General features: G+C 46.4%; 2 protein-coding genes across 4 annotated transcripts in view; one reads left to right on the top strand and one right to left on the bottom strand.

The window, feature by feature from the left end:
- Positions 1–123: 123 nt before the first annotated feature.
- Positions 124–7,939, bottom strand: RNF25 (ring finger protein 25). The gene is made up of 10 exons (XM_011932255.1): positions 7,467–7,939; positions 4,463–4,537; positions 4,097–4,199; positions 3,937–4,004; positions 3,771–3,840; positions 2,436–2,507; positions 2,201–2,338; positions 1,400–1,492; positions 984–1,118; positions 124–780 (listed from the first exon to the last, which is right to left on the bottom strand). The coding sequence occupies exons 1-10, from the start codon at positions 7,505–7,507 to the stop codon at positions 202–204; spliced, it is 1,374 nt and encodes a 457-aa protein (XP_011787645.1). The 5' UTR covers positions 7,508–7,939; the 3' UTR covers positions 124–201.
- STK36 (serine/threonine kinase 36) overlaps positions 7,563–22,590 on the top strand; it is a 32,333-nt gene continuing 17,305 nt past the window's right edge. For 2 of the 3 annotated variants that reach the window (XM_011932258.1, XM_011932256.1), the window contains exons 1-11: positions 7,563–7,752; positions 8,270–8,442; positions 9,157–9,297; positions 9,411–9,488; positions 10,869–10,999; positions 11,551–11,800; positions 14,980–15,073; positions 15,368–15,537; positions 15,701–15,888; positions 16,412–16,511; positions 20,867–21,010. In XM_011932258.1, the coding sequence (XP_011787648.1) occupies positions 8,359–8,442; positions 9,157–9,297; positions 9,411–9,488; positions 10,869–10,999; positions 11,551–11,800; positions 14,980–15,073; positions 15,368–15,537; positions 15,701–15,888; positions 16,412–16,511; positions 20,867–21,010 (1,380 nt within the window). In that variant the 5' untranslated portion in view covers positions 7,563–7,752; positions 8,270–8,358. Of the gene's footprint in view, positions 7,753–7,876; positions 7,894–8,269; positions 8,443–9,156; positions 9,298–9,410; positions 9,489–10,868; positions 11,000–11,550; positions 11,801–14,979; positions 15,074–15,367; positions 15,538–15,700; positions 15,889–16,411; positions 16,512–20,866; positions 21,011–22,590 lie in introns of those variants that run through there. The other variant, XM_011932257.1, reaches the window with a different exon arrangement.

The raw sequence follows: 22,590 nt of genomic DNA, 5'->3' as shown, positions 1-22,590 counted from the left end.
CAGACTTCAGAGTGAAGTAGGGGACTGCTTTGCCACACCCCAATCTTGGAATTGAGTAATTGAGTAATCTCAATTACTAGGAATTGAGAAAAAGAGCCATTCCTCACAGGCTAGGCGCTGCTGAGCAAAGAAAGCCAAACAAGGCCAAATATCTTTATTGCCCCCCTCCCATCCCCAATTCCCTGTCCCCCACAAGTCCTGCTAGGAACCATCCTCAGATTCCAGGCCCAGGGGCTCCCTCTGAGTACCAGGCCGGTATGCTCCCTGGCCCCGAGGCAGGCGGGGATAGGAAGAACCCGGTGTCCGGCCTTTAGAGCGCTCCCAGCGAACACAGTCCCGAGTCCTGCGGGGTGGGGGGCCCTGCCAGCTGCCAGGCCCCTTCTCTTGTGGAGGACCTTCAACTCCTTGGCTATGGGGTTCTGGCTTTAGGTCCATGGGCTCCTTGAGGGGCCCCTCAGGAGGTGGCAGTTCCTGGGTGTCACGGGTACCTTTAGGGGTGTGGCACTCCCCTCCCTTCGGGTGCCTCCGTTCGGGCTGTCGCCAGGGACCTCGACTGGGCTTGGGGGGATTTAGCATAGCTTTCTGGGTTTCACCCAACCTTTGCTGATTTGACCCAGCCCCTGGAATCTTCTCACACATGTACTGGGTTGCCACAGGCAGAGGAGTTGGCAAGGTGGACTGGACAGCTGATGAGGTGGATAGTTCTGCTGCAAGGGTGCTGGGTGGTTGGGATCCTTTGGAGACATCTACAGCTGACTCAGGTTCCGCAGGGGTAGGAGGCTAGAAAGAAGTGACAAGATGCAGTGAGGGAGATGCAGCTCCTCAAGGCAGGGAACTACAGGCCCCTCTCCTACTATCTGGGCTGACCATGATCAGCCTATCATCTCCGTGGTTAGAACAAAGCTCACTCTGGGGCCACGGCCGATTGGGGTTTGTAGGAAGGTTGGTGGCATTACGGGACGACTGGGAAACCCTTCCCTCACCTGCTGAAGGCTGATGAAGTATCGGTTTCGCTCAGCCTCAAGGTCAATGATTCCCCCCCGTTCCTGCTGCCTCTGGTAGAGCCGCTTGCGTTCTTCTTGCTGGCGCAAGCTCTCTGCACTGGGCTGGTACAGCTCCTGGAAGGAAGAATGGCAGAGAGGAAATAATGAACAGCAGAAGGCAGACTCAAATCCCTACTCCTCCGAGGCTGCCTCAGGAGATCTGCACTGGTTTTGCCCTTCAGGTCTGGGCTCCCAGAGTCTTAGGCTCCCACCAGTGGGGAATGTGGCTTTGCAGAGAGGTCCTAGGAAGTTCAAGCCCAATTTCAGAGATCCTATTTGATATAGACAAGATGCCATTCCTTACTCTTTAGAAAATGCCATTACTCCTGGCTCAGACTGGAAGAAAGACCCCTTACCATGGGCTGTTGGGGTTCAGGGGCTGCTTTCAGCGAGGCAAGATCATAAACGAGGGGCTCTCTGCACACTGGACACTGCACACCGACTTCCTTCTAAAAAAGAGGAAAAATCATATGCCTGTGTCACAGCCCAGGATGCCCCCTGGTGCTGACCCATCAGCCAACCTAATCTGCAGAGGGCTGGGACTAAAGGGCACAGACCACCGGTTCAGCAGTGAGTTGGGACAGAGCATGGGTTGTCTAACTAGAGATCTGGGAACCCCCTGAAACTGCATGCAATATGTAAGTGTATAGAAGGATACCCTGGCCAGGCACGGTGGCTCGCGCCTGTAATCCCAGCACTTTGGGAGGCCACAGCGGGCAGATCACTTGAGGTCATGAGTTTGAGACCAGACCGGCCAACATGGTGAGACCCCATCTCTACTGAAAATACAAAAATTAGCTGGGCATGGTGGCTCGTGCCTATAATCCCAGCTACTCGGGAGGCTGAGGCAGGAGGATTGCTTGAACCCAGGAGGCGGAGGTTGCAGTGAGCCGAGTGCTTGAACCCAGGAGGCGGAGGTTGCAGTGAGCCGAGATTGCACTACTCTGCCCTCCAGCCTGGGTAGCAGAGTGACACTCCATCTCAAAAAAAAAAAAAAAAAAAAATGCCCTTTTTTCTGGACAGAGGTAAGAGTTCATTAATCTCAAGGTTATCTAGGTTATCTATGACCCTAAAAAGGTGAAGAGCCACTGGAGTGGAAGGATTGAAAGGCTGTGCCTGAGGGTGTCAGATGAGCGTGCAGGTCTGGTGAGGTCTACCTGTTTGGTTGCAGCATGCTGCCGTTCCTGTTCCCGTCCTTGTGCCTTCAGCTCTTGCTCCATGTGCTGGATGTACCGAGCAAGGCAGTGGCAGTGGAAGTAGTGGTAACAAGGTGTTTTGGTAAAGGCCTCCTTCTCCTAGAGGGAAGGCAGATGTAGGGCACTAAGTCAGAGCTCTCTCACAGCCCTCATCTTGGTCCCAAGCAGCATGCCAGGTCCCAAGACAGAAACCCACCTGGAAACCATAGAGGCAGATGACACATTGGCCGTGAGGGATGTTGTTATCTGTGAGAATTTCCTTCCCTTTCTGAGGAGAGAAGACACTGATTAAACAGGGGGTTAGGGGGGAGAATGGTGAGCAAGGCCTGTCTACTACTCCTAGGAGTGACTGGCTGGACTTGGCTCCTACCAGGCCAGTTTGTTACCTTGTGTTTATGCATTTCTGTCTTGGTGATGCTCCCTCTGCTGGGAATCAATCCTTCTCCACGTCTCCGCCCCTCCCCCAAAATTTGATCTTCCTGGTTTCAAAATTCAACCTAATTGTTTTTCCTTTCATTAAGTCACTTTTAATATATCTTGGAGATGAAAATAATACACCTTGAGAGAAAAAAATGTTCAATTAAAACTCATCTTCTGGGAGGCCTTTCTTGATTAGCCCCCTTTGATATCATTCCCCCATGGGGCAATGAGTTTGTTCTAAGTTAGCTTTCAGACAGCATGTCAAGGCATGGACAACCCGAATGGACAGAAAATTCACAAGGCATTGAATTGCGCTGTGAACTATGCATTTGAATTGTTATTTGAATAGCTAATAGTGTACTCTGGAATTCCACAAAGTCCAAGGCTGCATTGTGGAGGCCTGACCTAGGACTGCTACAGTGGCCTATCAAACCCACTCTCTTTGACTCTCAGCCACCCACCTTCATTCTGTTCTGAACATTTTTCTTAAAAATTTAAACTAGGAGAGGCTGGGCGTGGTGGCTCATGCCTATAATCCCAGCACTTTGGGTGGCCAAGGCAGGTGGATTACCTGAAGTCAGGAGTTCAAGACCAGCCTGGCCAACAAGGAGAAACCCCATCTCTACTAAAAATACAAAATTAGCTGGGTGTGGTGGTGCACGCCTGTAATCCTAGCTATTTGGGAGGCTGAGGCAGGAGAATCACTTGAACCTGGGAGGCGGAGGTTGCAGTGAGCTGAGATCACACCACTGTACTCCAGCCTGGGTGACAGACTAAGACTGTCTCAAAAATAAATAAATAAATAAAATAAAAATAAAAAATAAACTAGAGGAAAATAAGACTGTACTTAATTTTATATTTTTAATCTCAAACAACAGAAGTTTTCCGTGTATACTGGAGCTCCAGGTGTTGCTTCATGTGGGTTGTTTCATTAAGCAGTGTCTTTTGGGAAGTTTCTCAAACAGAAGAGTCTCATTTCTCTGGATTAATTTAGGCCTTACCTAATGATTCCAGATCTATTTAAGATTCTAGGCCCATGGTTTCCCTTTTACAGCTAGAAACTGCTCTAGCTCAAAGGAAAGAACATATCCCAGACTCGCGCACCTCTTACCTCAATGAGTTCATAGAGCATGGCAGCGCCCAGCCCAGCCTTGGCCACATGGCCCAGCGCTTGTAAGATCCTGGAGGAAGAGGGCAAACCAAATATTAGGCCTGCCCATTTCCGTCACTGGGCAAAGCTGTAGCTGAGCTTTCCCTGTTTGACAGGTTTAACTTACGTGTGGATCTGTTCATCTGAAAGTCCTCGGGGATTTCGGATAGAGATCTGTGGCACCTCGTGGGGATACTAGTGGGGGCAAATAACAAGTTACTGCTGAAGTGATCCACCCCAGGGACTCTCCCCTTCCTCCCTTTGCTGCCACAGAGTAGGGGCTTCACCTCTGCTGGGACCTGAAGCACCAGAGTGAAGCAGACATACTGTGAATCCTGGTCCTCTGCAGTGGCAGGATGCAAAGTGATGTAGATCTCCCACGGTGAAGTTCTGCAGGTGGATCAAGTAGAAACGCAGATGTGACTGGGTAAGGACGTGGGGGCTGGGGAGGATGGGGTTGAGACAGTAAAGTGGGCAAAGAAAGTACACATTGGACTCTTTCTTTTGGGGTAGGATTAAAGAAATAGCTTTTGTCTACACAAGAGAAATATTATCTCTGAATCAAGGCTCACACTGTCTTAAGACCCAGATTCGGCACAGAACCTCTCCTCATTATTAGGGGGAGTCCTGCCCACCGCTGGTTGAATACATACCTGCCATTTCCTTTAATCACCTGTAGTTCATCCAGATAGATGGACTCCAACACTTCAACTTCAGAGGGAAGGACCCTAGAGAGACAGGAGTAGACTGACTCACCATTACAACTCTCCCTGTGGAAGCCTGCTAAGGCGAATAAAGGCGGGCTTTGTAGAAAAATGGCAATCTACCAGAATGTATTTTCCTGCTAAACTCCTTAAAAACAAGGAAAATGTTACCTTAAGTTTTCAACTGGCCAAATAGGAGACACGAAAATCAGAATTTTAAGCATTGTTTCTGCCAAGAGATGAAGAAGTAGATTCCAGAAAAGTAAAATGACTAACCAAGGCTTAACATAGGTAGAACTGGGCCCAGAGTCAGGTTTCCTGACTCCCTGTTTAAGTTTTATTCCCCTTAGTGGCTGACTTTCTGGTCTAGAGGTATGGCACCCATTCACTAGCATTAACGTTACCAATATTACTCCAGCCTTTCCCTACATCACTGTCCAGTGTGGATCCCAGTGCCTTGGCTACTGTCTACATACACTTTTAACACCAGTCACCCTAAGCCTTAAAGGAGATAGCAACCTCAACACAACAGGTTTAGGGTGGTGTAAAGGCTGTGTTGTAATGGAAGAGCCAGCAGCCTCGGAGTTAGTAACAGGTACCAATCACTTACAAGCTATGTGATCTGGGAAGTGACCTCTCTGTAAGCTTAAGTTATCCTGTCTATCACATATAGATGATAACACCTACTCTCTAGGGTTATTATGAGGATAAAAGGTGATTTGTTTATATAAAGTACCCAATAGTATCTGGGCTATAGTAGCTAGTCTACATCCTCTTTTTCTTCCTGTCTGTATATAACCTTCTCCCTTAGAAAGAAGAGGGAAGGAGGGAGGTAGTAGAGTACTCTGGATGTATTTATGACCCTGGCTGTCTGGTTGATCTAGATCAGCCTGTTGAGGTTAGCATCCATGTTCCGATGTAAATCAGAGGACACACATGCTTAAGCATAGAAACAGTAGTTGTATTGAAATTGAAGCTGAGTGATCAGTTTGTGTCTACAGCTCTACCAGGTGATACATGGAAAAATGCATACTTTGCTTTCTCATACTGCTCTCTCTTCATTCTAAGAGTAAGGCTGCTCCAGCATGACTTATGTCAGTTGTTGTTAAGTCTTAGGCAGAAACTTCAAAATATAAAATATAAAGTTTTACACCTCACAGATAACAGTGTAGTTTTGGCTGACATGGGATGGGAGTCTCACAGCACTACAGGCTGCTGCACTCACTGTTGTTCTCTCCATGGCTCAAGGTGTCTCCCCTGAATCTTAAAAGTTCCCCTGAACAGGTCAACTATAAGTTATCCCAGCACTTTGGGAGGCTGAGGTGGGAGGATCACTTGAGGCCAGGAGTTCGAGACCAGCCTGGGCAACAAAGCGAGACACTATCTCTACAGAAAATAAAAAATTAGCTGGACACAGTGGTCCCAGCTACTTGGGAGGCTGAGGCAGAAGAATTGCTGGAGCCCAGGAGGTCGAGGCTGTAGTGAGCCATGATCTTGCCACTGTACTCCAGCCTGGGTGACAAAGTAAGACTCTGTCTCTTAAAAAAAGAAAAGAAAACGTTTCCCTGAACACTTTGAAAACCAGTAGTCTAGATAGTCTTAATAAAGGCCAGTACTAGCAGGGCTCCCTGAACCAATGTAACACTGAGGTGTAGCCTCAGTCAAGTGGCCCTTCAATACTTTGCCTACCCTAGTTATGTGGGTCCTGGATGGGATGCTGGTAAGGTGGTGACAATAAAATGGGGGGGGAGGCTCAAGAATGTCCTAGTACAAAGAATCTAAGGTGTGGAGTCAGATAGATGTGGATTTCTAGTCGCAATTTTCTACCTTTTGGCAAATCACTTTACTTCTTTGGGGCTCATCTAATCTTCCCAGGTGCCTGCACCTCAGTTATTAATGAAAAGGAGGCCGGGTGTGGTGGCTCACGCCTGTAATTCCAGCACCTTGGGAGGCTGAGGTGGGAGGATCACTTGAACCCAAGGGTTCAAGACCAGCCTGGCCAACATGGCAAAACTCTGTCTCTATAAAAAATACAAAATTAGCTGGGCTTGGTGGCACACACCTGTAGCCTCAGCTACTTGGAAGGCTGAGGTAGGAGGATCACCTGAGCCTGGGGAGGTTGAGGCTGCAGTAAGCCATAATCGCACCACCGCACTCCAGCATGGGTGACAGTGAGACTCTGTCTCAAAAAACAAAACAAAACAAAACAAAAAAACAGACTTAAGTATATTACAAATCCATCATGATCCTCTCAACTATTCTGAGGTAAATACCACACCCACTTTTTTTTACAGCTGAGGACACTGACTCACAGAAGCTAGATGGCCTGGTCAGCATCACTAATATCAGCTAATAAAATGCAGAGTTAACCCACATTGATCCTACTTCCAAATCCCAGAGTCCTTCCATGTTCTAGTCTTTAGTTAAGAATGCTTGAGAGAAGGACTAGAGGGACTTTATGTGAGGTGTAAAGCTTTATTCAGACAATAGTCCTCACTAGTGCTGTGTGGGAGAGAGAAGGTTGAGGAAAGCGTCGGCGGAAAAACGCTGATCCAAGGAGAAAGGGGGACCGAACTGGAGGGCATTAGTTCCGAGAAGCGAAAGGGAGATGGGGAGGTCTGACGGGCAGGCATCCCCCAAAGCCCCTGAGAAAATTCATTTGAGGAGCAGAGAAAGGGATGGCGTGAAGCTGGAGGAAAGGGGATCGAACCGGATAAGGCGAGGCCTGAACTGGTCTAGCGGGCGCAGACCCGGTCTCTTCTCACTCAGATCAGCGCCCCTCCACCCTCCCGTTCCCCAGTCTAGAAGATCTCCCAGAGGAGATGTCAGCATCTCTGCCATCCTTCATCTTTCGCTCCACCCCATACGCCCGCCGTACGGACGGTCTGCGACAGCCGCTAGGCCTCTGGACTAGATCCCGACTGTCAGCCAAAGCCCATGCCCCCGAAGTTACCAGTCCTCCTCCCCTGCAGCTGCAGACGCAGACGCCGCCATGTCTTCACCGGCCCGCAGCCGGAACAGGAAATGCCCTTAGGGAAGTCGGAGGCGGAAAACTAAGAGGGGTGGGCAGCTAGCGTCGTTTCTAGGCAACCGCAGACTCCGGGTCCTTAGCTGGGCCTGATGGCCCAGAGGTAGTTCGGATGTGTCCTAGGAAGTGCCCATGCGTGGTCCGCCGTCCCTCCCACACCTCTGAGCGCGTTTGTCCTCTGAACTTCTCACCAGTTCTAGCGAGTAAAATTGTAAGAAAGGGAGCCGAAAGAGACTGGCGGGAGAGGCGGGTGGAGAAGTCAGGCAACGTATGCAGGCAGCCAGAAGATACGGGGCTAAAGGCCAGGGAATCCGTCCCTGGGCCTGAGGAGCTTGGATCTCCTAGGCTGGGGGTGAGAGAGGGACCCTGGCTTGCGAAGCGCATGGGCCAGGGGGTCTGAGAGCAGGTGCTGAGGAATCTGGGAGTGGCAGGAACTTGGGGGAGACTCGAAGGAGCAGGGTTGGGTGGGCGATGCTAGGTTAAGAGAGCAGGGTCGAGTGGGCCAAGCTGGGTGAGGGAGAAGGGGGACCAGGTGTCAGGTGGGCATGGGGCCGGGTTGGGGACAGGAGGCTGAAAGTGGAGAGGAACTACAAAGAGATGCTCTGTTTGTTCGAAGATCGCATCATCTTTGCATCATTCTACCCTCCCATGTTTTTTGAGGCTTGGTCTTTGTGAAAAAGAGGAAAGGCAAGGTGGCTAACATTTTTCCTTTCACATGCCCCAACTAGGCCTCCCAGATGTTGTGGAATTGTCCCTGGATCTATAGCTCTTTGCCGTCTCTACCTTTTTTCTTCTAAGAGATTCTGAAACCTCTGTCATGGAAAAGTACCACGTGTTGGAGATGATTGGAGAAGGCTCTTTTGGGAGGGTGTACAAGGGTCGAAGAAAATACAGTGCTCAGGTATTGCACAAAGAGGGATACCTTTTGGGTGGGATTTGGTACCCCCAACTCCAGTGGAAAATGGATCTAGAAGGGATGTATGTATACCAGTTTATATTCCTAAGGCATTGACTCTCTCATACTTCTTATGGAGTATAAGCTCTGAAGTTGGATTATTTGGGTATAAATTCCATCTCCACTGCTTTCTAACCCTAGAATTATGGACAAATTACTTAACTTCTGTATGTCTCAATTTCCTCATCTCTAGAATGGGGATAAGAACAGCAACTGATTAATGGCATTTGAGGATTAAGTATGTTGTCACATTAAATCAGTTAGTACAGTGCCTGGCTCTTAGTAAACAACAAATATTATTATTAGTCTCTAGCACACCATGTAGTAAGAGGTAAACCACTTGAACTCTATTATTTCCTCTTCATTCTTTTTCCTTTCCTTTCCCCTAAATTTCATCTTGACTGCTTTGGTCAAATCAGAACACTTCTCCTAGAAAGTGAGATGTTTTGCACATGCTGTTTCCTCCTGGGATGAGGAGTGGGGAAAGCCTGGATAAGTCCAGGGTACCATGGAGAAAATGGAAGTGGGAGACTGTCAGAAATAATAAGAGTTACTCAAACACTCTAAAGTCTGACTTCTGGAGCTCTGAGATTAAGTCTGAAATTCTGGCTCTTTTCAGTAGTGTGATTAGGCATTAACTTTTCACCTTACCACTGATAGGTCGTGGCCCTGAAGTTCATCCCAAAATTGGGGCGCTCAGAGAAGGAGCTGAGGAATTTGCAACGAGAGATTGAAATAATGCGGGGTCTGCGGCATCCCAACATTGTGCATATGCTTGACAGCTTTGAAACTGACAAAGAGGTGTGCTTTGACAGTTTTGGGCCCTGTCTCCCCAAGCACAAGGGTTCCAGGAATTTCCCAACCTCAGAATACATGAATCTGGAGCCATCAGTGCCACTGCCTTCTCTTTGTAGGTGGTGGTGGTGACAGACTATGCTGAGGGAGAACTCTTTCAGATTCTAGAAGATGATGGAAAACTTCCTGAAGACCAGGTATACTTCCTGCCTTCAACTTCCCACCACCAACCTCTCTCCAGGTTAGGAACTGGTAGAGCAAGCTAAGGACACTGAGAGTCTCCATCTCAAAGACTTCTGAGAAGAATAAAAGAGTCTAGGTATATAGAGGCAGTGTGATGTGGGAGTAAATTATATAAGCATTAGAGCCAAAATATCTGAGTAGGAAGCTTGGCTCTGCACCTTCCTAGCTGGGTCTGCTTGGACAAGTTACTTTAATTTCTTTGTGCTTAGTTTCCTCTTTTGTAAAATGAAGGTAATAATCATGTTTGCCTGATAAGTCTATGGTGAAAAGTGATAAGTCATGTACTGTGTTTGAATAGTTGCTATTATTAACATTGTTGTTATTAGATACCTTTAGGGAAGAAGGGCCAGTGAAATGGTACCAGAAAGAGGGCAGTAAGAATAAAGGTTGTGGTGAGTCAGGATTTGGCACCAGGACGTAGTGGTTAGCAGTGGGATTTTGTTGCACATATCCTCCAGTCACATTTATTCTAGGGGTTTCTCTGTACGCAAGCAAGTAGGCCCCTCTTGGGATTCATTATTGCAGCATTCCCTTTCCTTCTGAGCACTCACCACTATTTGTAAGTAATCTTTTTTTTATTATTTTATTTTTAATTGAATTTTATTTTTTGAGACAGAGTCTTGCTTTGTTGCCCAGACTGGAGTGCAGTGGCACGATCTTGGCTCACAACAACCTCCGCCTCCTAGGTTCAAGCAATTATCATGCCTTAGCCTCCCCAGTAGCCGGGATTATGGCATGTGCCACCATGCCCAGCTAATTTTGTACTTTTAGTAGAGATGGAGTTTTACCATGCTGGCCAGGCTGGTCTCAAACTCCTGGCCTCAGGTGATCTGCCCACCTCAACCTCCCAAAGTGCTGGGATTAGAGGCGTGAGCCACCATGCCTAGTCACCATATTTGTTTTATCTGTCTTGATTGTTTGTCTGACTACTTTTCTTGAAAAAAGGCATTTTGTTTTATTTAATAACAGGTAATGTGTATTGAATATTTACTATGTGCCAGGCACCATTCCGAGTATTATTTTGCATGCTTTAACTCAGTCCTCACAATAATCCTCCAGGGTAGATGGTGTCAGTATATAGATTGTTACCTTAGTTTGCCCATGGTCAAGCAGATAGTAAATGAGATTCAATAAATTTTTCTTGAATGAATGAATGAGCAAATGAAAGAGGGATTAAACAAGGGGAATAATAACTAAGAAAGGAATACTGTGAAGCTCTGCAGGAAAGGGAAGGAAGAAAAGATTAGCAGTAATATTAGGAGAAGTTTTTGGATTTGTCAGCCAGCTGCTGCTTCTAACCTTTTTTTTCTTTCTCTCACCTCTTTAACCTCTAGGTTCAGGCCATTGCTGCCCAGTTGGTATCAGCCCTGTACTATCTGCATTCCCACCGCATCCTACACCGAGATATGAAACCTCAGAACATCCTCCTTGCCAAGGGTGGTGGCATCAAGCTCTGTGACTTTGGGTAAAGATTCTAGCGTCCATCTATGCTTCCAGTTCCACAGGGAATCTTTTTTTTATTTTTATTTTTAAATTTTTTTTGAAGGCGTTTCACTCTTGTTACCCAGGCTGGAGTGCAATGGCATGATCTCCACTCACTGCAGCCTCTGCCTCCCGGGTTCAAGCAATTCGACTGCCTCAACCTCCAGAGTAGCTGGGATTACAGGCACGCGCCACCATGCCTGGCTAATTTTGTGTTTTTAGTAGAGACGGGGTTTCTCCATTTTGGTGAGGCTGGTCTCGAACTCCTGACCTCAGGTGATCTGCCCACCTCGGCCTCCCAAAGTGCTGGGATTACTCCACTGCGTCCGGCCCCACAGGGAATCTTAGACCATACTCTTGACTTATTTGCGCCTCATTTTAGAACCAGAGCTGGAGATTGGGACTTCTGGGTCTTCTGGAACCTAATCAAAGGTGCTCCCGCTGCTCCGGTTTGAAATATCTCTATGTTAGGTAGTAGTGACCAGGTTTAGAATATCTTTTCCCTTTCCGTATCCATCCCGTTATCTTCTGCAGATTTGCCCGGGCTATGAGCACCAACACAATGGTGCTGACGTCCATCAAAGGCACACCACTCTATATGTCTCCAGAGCTGGTGGAGGAGCGACCATACGACCACACAGCTGACCTCTGGTCTGTTGGCTGTATACTGTATGAACTGGCAGTAGGCACCCCTCCCTTCTATGCTACAAGCATCTTTCAGCTGGTCAGCCTCATTCTCAAGGACCCTGTGCGCTGGCCCTCAACCATCAGTCCCTGCTTTAAGGTAATGAATATTGAAAGGGAGATGACTTTTACATTAGAAATCTGTCTCCCTCTACCTCTGTTCCTTTTTCCAAAATCCTTTTCCAGAGCTGAGGCAGGACTTTGCAGTTACTGAATTAATAGCTATGTTAGTCTGTTCTCGCATTGCTATACAGAACTACCTGAGACTGGGTAATTTATAAAGAAAAGAGGTGGCCGGGCGCGGTGGCTGAAGCCTGTAATCCCAGCACTTTGGGAGGCTGAGACGGGCGGATCATGAGGTCAGGAGATCGAGACCATCCTGGCTAACACGGTGAAACCCCGTCTCTACTAAAAAATACAAAAAACTAGCCGGGCGAGGTGGCGGGCACCTGTAGTCCCAGCTACTCGGGAGAATGGCGTAAACCCGGGAGGCAGAGCTTGCGGTGAGCTGAGATCCGGCCACTGCACTCCAGCCTGGGTGACAGAGCGAGACTCTGTCTCAAAAAAAAAAAAAACAAAAAAAAAAAAAGAAAAGAGGTTTAGTTGGCTCACAGCTCCATAACCTGTACAGGAAGGATGGCTACGGAAGCCTCAGGAAACTTACAATCATGATGGAAAGCAAAGGGGAAACAGGCATATCTTATGTGGCAGATCAGGAGGAAGAGAGAGAAGGGAAAGGTGCTACACACTTTTTTTTTTTTTTGAGACAGAGTTTTTTTTTTTTTTTTTGAGACAGAGTCTTGCTCTGTCGCCCAGGCTGGAGTGCAGTGGCATGATCTCGGCTCACTGCATTCTCCGCCTCCCGGGTTCACGCTGTTCTCTTGCCTCAGCCTCCCAAGTAACTAGGATTACAGGTGCCCGCCACCACACCCAGCTAATTTTTTTGTATTTTTTAGTAGAGACAGGGTTTCTCTGTGTTAGTCAGGATGGTCTCGATCTCCTGACCTCGTGACTCGCCTGCCTCGGCCTCCCAAAGTGCTGGGATTACAGGCGTGAGCCACTGCTCCCAGCCTGAGACAGAGTTTGCTCTCGTCCAGGCTGGAGTGCAATGGTGCGATCTCAGCTTACCACAACCTCTGCTTCCTGGTTTCTAGTGATTCTCTTGCCTCCGCCTCCCGAGAGCTGGGATTACAAGCATGCACCACCATGCCCAGCTAATTTTGTATTTTTAGTAGAGACGGGGTTTCTCCACATTGGTCAAGCTGGTATTGAACTCCCAACATCAGGTGATCCACCTGCTTCGGCCTCCCAAAGTGCTGGGATCATAGGCTTGAGCCACAGTGCCTGGCCAGTGCTACATACTTTTAAACAGCCAGATCTCGTGAAAATTCACTCACTATCATGAAAACAGCAAGGGGGAAGTCCTCCCCCACGATCCAGTCACCTCCTACCAGGCCCCTCCTCCAACATTGGGGATTACAATTCAACATGAGATTTGGATGGGTATACAAATCCAAACCATATCAATGCGGGAGCTGGGCCCGGCAGCCTTGCTTTTCTACTGCAGGGTCTTACTCTGGGAGTGTGTTCTAAAATTTGCCAAACCTGAGAATGGTAACTCCAGTTCGAGCCAGGCTATGCTTTATTACAACGAAAAGGTAACTGGAAGATACCAGAGATCGATACTGGTGCTCTTGCATGCCATCGATTCCACTTATTTCCTGTCAGACGCAATGTTCACGTTCTAGGTGTTGTCTGCATAGCTTTCAGTCCAAAGCTATCAGAATGGTGAGAGCTGGTGGAGCTGGTTCAGTGATTAGGAGCAGATGATTGAGGTGGTACCTACTCATTGTGACTAAGTCAGTAGGCCGGAGGAGGGAAGAGAGTTGGAGAGGAGTTGGACTTCTTTTCTATTTTTTTTTTTTTTGAGATGGAGTCTTGCTGTGTTGCCTAGGCTGGAGTGCAGTGGTGCAATCTCGGCTCACTGCAAGCTCCGCCTGCTGGGTTCATGCCATTCTCCTGCCTCAGCCTCCCTAGTAGCTGGGACTACAGGTGCCTGCCACCACACCCGGCTAATTTTTTGTAATTTGTAGTAGAGACGGGATTTCACCATGTTAGCCAGGATGGTCTCAATCTCCTGACCTCATGATCCACCCACCTTGGCCTCCCAAAGTGCTGGGATTACAGGCGTGAGCCATTGCGCCCGGCCTCTATTTCTTTTTTAATTAATTAAATTTTTAAAAAATTTTTTAGAGACAGGGTCTCACCATGTTGCCCAGGCTTGTCTCAAATGTCTGGCCTCAAGCAATCTTCCTGTCTCAACTTGTAAAGAGTTAGGATTACAGGCATGAGCCACTGCACCCAACCTTCTTTTATTTTATGTAGGGCAAGATTATAGATCTTCAATGGCATTTAAATGCAGTCTTCTCCCAGAGTGAAACCTCATTACAGCTTTGCTTTATCTGAGATGAAAAGGAACAACAAATTCTTCCCCTGTTGAGTTGAGGGGGCCCAAATAATTGTCAAGAATGATCTAAATGAAGGAACCTTAAGTGGAGGAGGTGCGCATAGGATATTTCTTCTCCCTATGGGCAGATACGCAGGTATCTCCAGCAAGATCCATAGTTATACAGATCAGTTTGTTTTAGAACAGTGGTCAGAATCTACTAGTACCTCTCTTCCTATTTGAGGCCCAATTGAGGATTTCCCCAAAGATTCCTGTTATGGTATATCCTTTTCAGAGACTGTCTCCCTATCTCTCCACCTCTGAAGACTTGCAGAAAGATTTCTGTTTTTGAGTACTCCCAAATGCACCTTCACACAATTACTTGTGCATGTGAGTGTGCTTTTAACCAAAAATGCGTCTGTTCCTACCCAGCCACAAACAAACCATAGTCAAAGGGAGGGCAGTGTGAATAGTTGGGGAGTTCTTTGAATGTTTGCTTTCTGAAGATCATTATGAAGGTGACATCTCTTTCTCCCAGTGTTTTTTCTCCCTTCTTTACAAAGTTGGTGCATTAAAATTTGTTTTTACTTCTGGGGTTACAAAATGTCTGTGAGCAGGATTTAGGGTCCTGTCCCTAGGAGGTGAAACAGTGGTCTGTCCATGATTTCAGCCAGGAAAATAGGACCTGAACAAAGTTTTCAGAGGGCATGATCAAGAGCAGCTCGTCTGCTGTGAGAATGGATATGGGATTCTTGGTTTGCCAGTTCTGCTGATAAGTTAGAGACTTAAGGGAAGAGAAAGAATGACTGATGGAATATTTTTTCTCTCTGTAGAACTTCCTGCAGGGACTGCTCACCAAAGACCCCCGGCAGCGACTGTCCTGGCCAGACCTCTTACATCACCCCTTTATTGCTGGTCGTGTCACGAGTGAGTTGTCAGGGTTCCCAGGGCTCTTGTACTTCCCAGTACTTCCTCCAGACTACTTCCCTTTCCCTTCCCGGACCATCTAGATCTAACATATCCTCTGTCCTCCACCAGCTTGAACTTTCTTCCTAGCCCTTTGCCTAACCTTTGCCACTTCCCTTGCAACCCACTCTCTCTCACTTTTTCAAAATGATCTTCTTCCACAGAAGCCTGGAGACACTGAAGTTGTCCCTGGCCAAGTGGACATAGAGACTACAGCCCCCATGATCATGTCTTCCTCCTCTTCCCTCCCTGCAGTAATAACTGAGCCGGCAGGCCCAGATTTGGGGACTCCATTCACCAGCCGCCTACCCCCAGAACTTCAGGTCCTAAAGGACGAACAGGCCCATCGATTGGCCCCCAAGGGTAGTCAGTCTCGCATCTTGACTCAGGCCTATAAACGCATGGCTGAGGAGGCCATACAGAAGGTGTGTAGGGCAGAGGAAAATATGTGAAATGACCAGGCTAGTGACTGGGGAGTTAGAGGAGGTGGGTGACTTTCTAGGGTTGGAGAAGGGCCATGAATAGCATTCATATTGTCCTATGGCAACCAAATAGCTCTGATCCAGTATTGCCCCCTACCTCCCACAGAAACATCAGAACACAGGACCTGCCCTTGAGCAAGAGGACAAGACCAGCAAGGTGGCTCCTGGCACAGCCCCTCTGCCCAGACTCGGGGCCACTCCTCAGGAATCAAGCCTCCTGGCCGGCATCTTAGCCTCAGAAATGAAGAGCAGCTGGGTTGAGTCAGAGACTGGAGAGGCGCCACCTGCACCTTGGTGAGAAGGGTATAGCTAGGTATTTATAGGGTGAGGTATCTTGCATATCTTTGACTCTAGTCAAAGCAAATACAAAATAGTCCCTGTCACTAGCCATTGCCTAAATATGGGTAGAGCCTTGAGAGTCTGAGTCCTGGGTTCTTGGATTCTAATTATAGATGTTTTTCTGATTCATCAGGAAACTTGGGGACTTTCTCTTTATGTACATTGACTAAGTTGGCTGAAAGGGAAAGAATCATCTCCATCCAAGAGGGAAGATTGTTTTGAGTTGAGAGCCATAGGTGAAAACTGCAAAGTAGACTCGAGAATAAGCTCTAAAATAAGAAGACAGTTAAGGATATTTGTGTAGTAGTCAACATATCCTGTACTGGTAATATCCTACATCCCAGAAAGAAGTCTCCTCTAGTCAATCCTATATGGCTTTTTTCTCATTCCTATCATGGGCCTACAGAAAGTGACAAGTTAATGAACCCTAAGACTCATAGGTTTGGAACCCATTCTACTCCCTGGCTTCCTCTGGCAGGGAAAACTGGACCACCCCAGATTGTGGACAAGCATTCCCAGAGGAGAGGCCGGAGGTGCTGGGCCAGCGGGGCACTGATGCAGTGGACCTGGAAAATGAGGTAAGCCCTAGGGGTTCTTACTGACTTTATCTCTTTCATGGGATGTTGGGTCTAGGTAGATGTTTTTCTAGAACAGTGATTCCCAGCTCCGTAAGTATGAGCTCCCTTTGTGTTAAAAAGTATTGCTTTATTATTCATTTATAGATTTTAATTGCACAGTATCTGAAAATATAATTATTTAAAATGGAAACACATAGGTAAAAATGAAAGTCCTCATTGGGTCAGTCTCCAAGGTGACTAGTGTTATTAATTTAGTCTGTCTCCTTCCAAACTTTCTGTAATTTCACACACATGCATAAGCACACAGACATTTATAGTTTGCTATTTTTACATTACTGAGTTTTATTATATGTATTGTTTTGCATCATACCTCTTTCACCATATAATCTGGGATCTTTCTACACCAGAGCATGTAGTTTTACCATAATCCTTTTTTTTTTTTTCTTTTCGAGACAGAGTCTCACCCTGTCGCCCAGGCTGGAGTGCAGTGGCGCGATCTTGGCTCATTGCAACCTCCGCCTCCTGGGTTCAAGCGATTCTCCTGCCTCAGCCTCCTAAGTAGCTGGGATTACAGGCACCCAACACCACACCTGGCTAATTTTTGTATGTTTAATAGAGATGGGGTTTCACCATGTTGGCCAGGCTAGTCACAAACTCCTGACCTCAGATGATCTGCCCGCCTCAGCCTCCCAAAGTGCTGGGATTACAGGCATGAGCCACTGTGCCCGGTCTACAGTATTTTATTAATATTTTTTTTTTAGTTTTGCCTTTTTTTGAAATAATTTCAAACTTAAAGAATAATTTTGAAAATACCACAAATAATTCCTGTGTATACCCTTGTCTTAGTCTGTTTTGTGCTGCTATAACAGAATAGTTAAGACAGGGTAATTTATAAAGAACAGAAATTTATTTCTTACAGTTCTGGAGTCTGGAAAGTTCAAGATCAAGGTGCCAGCAGATTGGGTCATAGTCTCCAGGAGGGTGCCCCAAATGCCCAGTCCTTTAGCGGGGAAGAATGCAGTGTCCTCACTTTGCAGAAGTGCGGAAGAGAATGAACCCACTCCTGCAAGGCCTTCTTATAGCATCAGTCCATTCCTGAAGGCAGAGCCCTTGTGACCTAAATACTTCTGATTAAGTGCTGCCTCCTAACACTGGTGCAATGGGGATTAAGTTTCTAACACGTGAGTTTTGGAGAGGACAGAACATTCCAACCATAGCAACACTTTTTATTTTTTTTATTTTTTTGAGATAGAATTTTGCTCTTGTTGTCCAGGCTGGAGTGCAACGGCATGATCTTGGCTCACTGCAACCTCTGCCTCCTGGGTTCAAGCAATTCTCCTGCCTCAGCTTCCCAAGTAGCTGAAATTACAGGCATGTGCCATCATGCCCAGCTAATTTTGTATTTTGAGTAGAGACGGGGTTTCACCACGTTGGCTAGGCTGGTCTCGAACTCCTGACCTTAGCTGATCTGCCTGCCTCGGCCTCCCAAACTGCTGGGATTACAAGCTTGAGCCACCACACCCAGCCCTTAACAACACTTTTACCCCAAATTCATCAGTTGTAAAACTTTTGTCTCCTTTGCTTTACCATTCTCTCTCTCCCCCTATGGACATAGCATCTTTCTGAATCATTTTAGGGTAAATTGTACACATGCCCCTTTACCCCTAAATACTTTAGTGCATATTTCCTAAAACAAGATCCTTCACTTACACTACCACAGTACAATTATGAAAGTCAGAAATTTAACATTGATATGATACTATTAAGATAGATTAATAAATTAATCTATAATCCTTATTCAAATTTTGCTAATTGCTTCAGTAGTGTGCTTTATGAAAATTTTTTTTCTGCTCCATGATCCAATCCAGTATCACACATTGCATTATTTATTTATTTAGCAGGATCTTATTCTGTTGCCAGGGTGGAGTGCAATGGGTGCGATCTCGCCTCACTGTAACTTCTGACTCCTGAGCTCAAGCAATTTTTCTGCCTCAGCCTTCTGAGTAGCTGGGACTACAGGCACCTGCCACTACACCTGGCTAATTTTTGTATTTTTTTAGAGGGAAGTTTTCACTATATTGTCCAGGCTGGTCTCGAACTCCCGGATTCAAGTGATCCACCTCCCTCGGCCTCACAAAGTACTGGGATTACATACAGTGAGCCACTGCGCCCAGCCCACACATTGCGTTTAGTTGTTATGCCTCCTTAGTCTCTTTGAATCTGGAACAGTTCTTGTCTTTCTTTGTATTTAATGACTGATAGTTTTGAGGTACATGTCAGTTATTTTGTAGAATATTCCTCAAATTGATTATTTCCTCATGAATAGATTCAGGTTGTATATATTTTTGTAGGAATACTACATAAGTGATACATCCTCAGTACCACAATCTTTTTATTTATTTATTTGAGACAGTGTCTCATTCTGTCACCTGGACAACAGGGTGGAATGTAATGTGGTGCAATCATGGCTCACTGCAGCCTTGAACTCATGGGGTCAAGCAATTCTCCCATCTCAGCCTCCTGAGTAGCTGAGACTACAGGTGTACGGCACCATGCCTGGCGATTTTTTTTTTTTTTTTAAGCGGAGTCTTGCTTTGTCGCCCGGGCTGCAGTGCAGTGGCGCGATCTAGACTCACTGCAACCGCCGCCTCCTGGGTTCTAGTGATTCTCCTGCCTCAGCCTTCTGAGTAGCTGGGATTACAGGCGCACACCACCACGTCCGGCTAATTTTTGTATTTTTAGTAGAGACAGGGTTTCACCATGTTGGTCAGGCTGGTCTTGAACTCCTGACCTTGTGATCTGCCTGCCTTGGCCTCCCAAAGTGCTGGGATTACAGACATGAGCCACTGCACCGGGCTTATTATTATTATTATTTTTTAAAGAGACAGAGCCTTACTATATTGCCCAGGCTGATCTCAAACTCCTGGCCTAAAGCAATCCTCCTACCTCGACCTCCCAGTGCTGGGATTCCAGCCTCACAATCTTTTTTTCTTTGAGACGGAGTTTCACTCTTTTTTTTTTTGAGACAGAGTCTCGCTCTGTCGCCCAGGCTGGAGTGCAGTGGCGCGATCTCGGCTCACTGCAACCTCCGCCTCCTGTGTTCTAGTGATTCTCCTGCCTCAGCCTTCTGAGTAGCTGGGATTACAGGCGTCTGCCACCATGCCTGGCTAATTTTTGTATTTTTTTAGAGGGAAGTTTTCACTATATTGTCCAGGCTGGTCTCGAACTCCCGGATTCAAGTGATCCACCTCCCTCGGCCTCACAAAGTACTGGGATTACATACAGTGAGCCACTGCGCCCAGCCCACACATTGCGTTTAGTTGTTATGCCTCCTTAGTCTCTTTGAATCTGGAACAGTTCTTGTCTTTCTTTGTATTTAATGACTGATAGTTTTGAGGTACATGTCAGTTATTTTGTAGAATATTCCTCAAATTGATTATTTCCTCATGAATAGATTCAGGTTGTATATATTTTTGTAGGAATACTACATAAGTGATACATCCTCAGTACCACAATCTTTTTATTTATTTATTTGAGACAGTGTCTCATTCTGTCACCTGGACAACAGGGTGGAATGTAATGTGGTGCAATCATGGCTCACTGCAGCCTTGAACTCATGGGGTCAAGCAATTCTCCCATCTCAGCCTCCTGAGTAGCTGAGACTACAGGTGTACGGCACCATGCCTGGCGATTTTTTTTTTTTTTTTAAGCGGAGTCTTGCTTTGTCGCCCGGGCTGCAGTGCAGTGGCGCGATCTAGACTCACTGCAACCGCCGCCTCCTGGGTTCTAGTGATTCTCCTGCCTCAGCCTTCTGAGTAGCTGGGACTACAGGCGCACACCACCACGTCCGGCTAATTTTTGTATTTTTAGTAGAGACAGGGTTTCACCATGTTAGCCAGGATGGTCTCGATCTCCTGACCTCGTGATCCGCCCGTCTCGGCCTCCCAAAGTGCTGGGATTACAGGCTTGAGCCATCGCGCCCGGCCAACAATCTTTTTAATAACCTCATAGTATTTTCCAATATGGATTGACCCTGGTTTATTATTCCCTCATTCCCTTAGACTGACTTTATAATCTTTTCCTTTTTAAAATTATTACAAACCATGCTGCAGTGGACATCTTTCTAAGTATCTCTTTATGCACACATGCCAGTGTTCTCCAAGAGACTCTTCAAGACCCCTCACGGACTGCCAGCTGTACCTTTTTTAGCAGGTGACTGAAGATTTACATCTGTGCTAAAGCAGTCCCTGGCTCCTTGCAGTTACTTCATGATTTCCCATGGTTTCTACTGGTTGGGATCTACTACCTTAGACTTACACACTACTCCTGACCCCTTCCACTCCCCTCTGCCTCAGGAGCCAGACAGTGACAATGAGTGGCAGCACCTGCTGGAGACCACTGAGCCTGTGCCTATTCAACTGAAAGCTCCTCTCACCTTGCTGTGCAATCCTGACTTCTGCCAGCGCATCCAGAGTCAGCTGCATGAGGCTGGAGGGCAGGTAATGGGCAGAAAAACACTGTGGATGGGATCAAGGCTATTTTCACAGATGGAGCGTTGAAATACGCTGACTTCAGGAGAAAGAGAAAGTTTGTCCTTTTCTAATTCTTCAATCTGTCTGCTTAGTTTGAGGAGGTTTGCCAGCCTCGTTTAGTAACACAGAAAGAGCAGCCCTCGGGTTTCTGTTTCTGAAGGGAAGAATACCTACTAGAACAGGGATCAGACTTTTTCGATGGTAAATATTTTAGGCATTGTGAGCCAATAGGCAAAAATGGAGGATATTATGTTAAGTACTTACATAATGAGGGAAAACACATTTTCACTAATTTTTTATTGATGAAATGATAACAATTGAATATACAATATTTTGTACTACGGGTACACTAGTGAGAAGAATAAGGTTATTTTGCAGGGGGGTGGGGAATGACATTTTGCTTAATTAGCATTCAAAGTTAGTGCAAAGTTAGTGTTCCCTCCTGCAAAACCTTACTTTGCTTGTCTGAAACACAGTGCTTTTCCTTCCTGGGTACTCGCTAAACTATGTTGCCTGTATCACTTTATTCAGGTATAATTTATGTATAAGATTTATACTTTTTTGGTGTATGATAAATGATTTTTAGTAAATTTGCCAATTTTAAAACTGTTATCATAGTTCAGTTTTAGAACATTTTCATCACCCCAATAAAATCCCTCGTACCCATTTTCATTTTTTTGTTTTTTTTGAGACAGAGTCTCACTGTGTTGCCCAGGCTGGAGTGCAGTGGCACAATCTCAGCTCACTGCAACCTCTGTCCCCCAAGGTTTAAGCAGTTCTCTGCCTCAGCCTCCAGAATAGCTGGGATTACAGGCTCGTGCCACCATGCCTGGCTAATTTTTTGTATTTTTAGTAGAGATGGGGTTTCACTGTCTTGGCCAGGCTGGTCTTGAACTCCTGACCTCGTGATCTGCCCTCCTCGGCCTCCCAAAGTGCTGGGATTACAGGCATGAGCCACTGCGCCCGGCATTTTTTTTTTTTTTTTAATATTTGAGATAAGGTCTTAGACTCTGTCACCCAGGCTGGAGTGTAGTGGCATGATCTCGGGTCACTTCAGCTTCCACCTCCCTGGTTCAAGGGATTCTTGTGTCTCAGCATCTCAAGTAGCTGAGATTACAGGCGTGCACCACCACACTTAGCTAATTTTTTGTATTTTTTGTAGAGATGAGGTTTTACCATGTTGCCCAGGCTGATCTGGAACTCCTGGGCTCAAATAATCCTCCCACCTTGGCCTCCCAAAGTGCTGGGATTATGGGTGTGAGCCACTGCCCCCAGCCCCCATTTAGTTAATCATCATTCCCCTTTTTATAGCTGGTTATTATTCCGTTATATAGATATATCACATTTCATTTATCCACTCACCAGTTGATTAGACATTGATGTATTGGGTTGTTTCCACTTTTTGGCTTTTATGAATAATTCTGCTACGAACATTCACAAGCAAGTCTATGTATGGATATATATATATATATATATATTTTTTTTTTTTTTTTTTTTTTTTTTGGAGACGGAGTCTCACCCTGTCGCCCAGGCTGGAGTGCAGTGGC

This window comes from Colobus angolensis, unplaced genomic scaffold, assembly GCF_000951035.1.
Source record: "Colobus angolensis palliatus isolate OR3802 unplaced genomic scaffold, Cang.pa_1.0 Scaffold95, whole genome shotgun sequence".
NCBI classification, from domain to species: domain Eukaryota; kingdom Metazoa; phylum Chordata; class Mammalia; order Primates; family Cercopithecidae; genus Colobus; species Colobus angolensis.
Note: the sequence above shows the minus strand (reverse complement) of the source record. Positions and strands in the feature narration are given on the sequence as shown.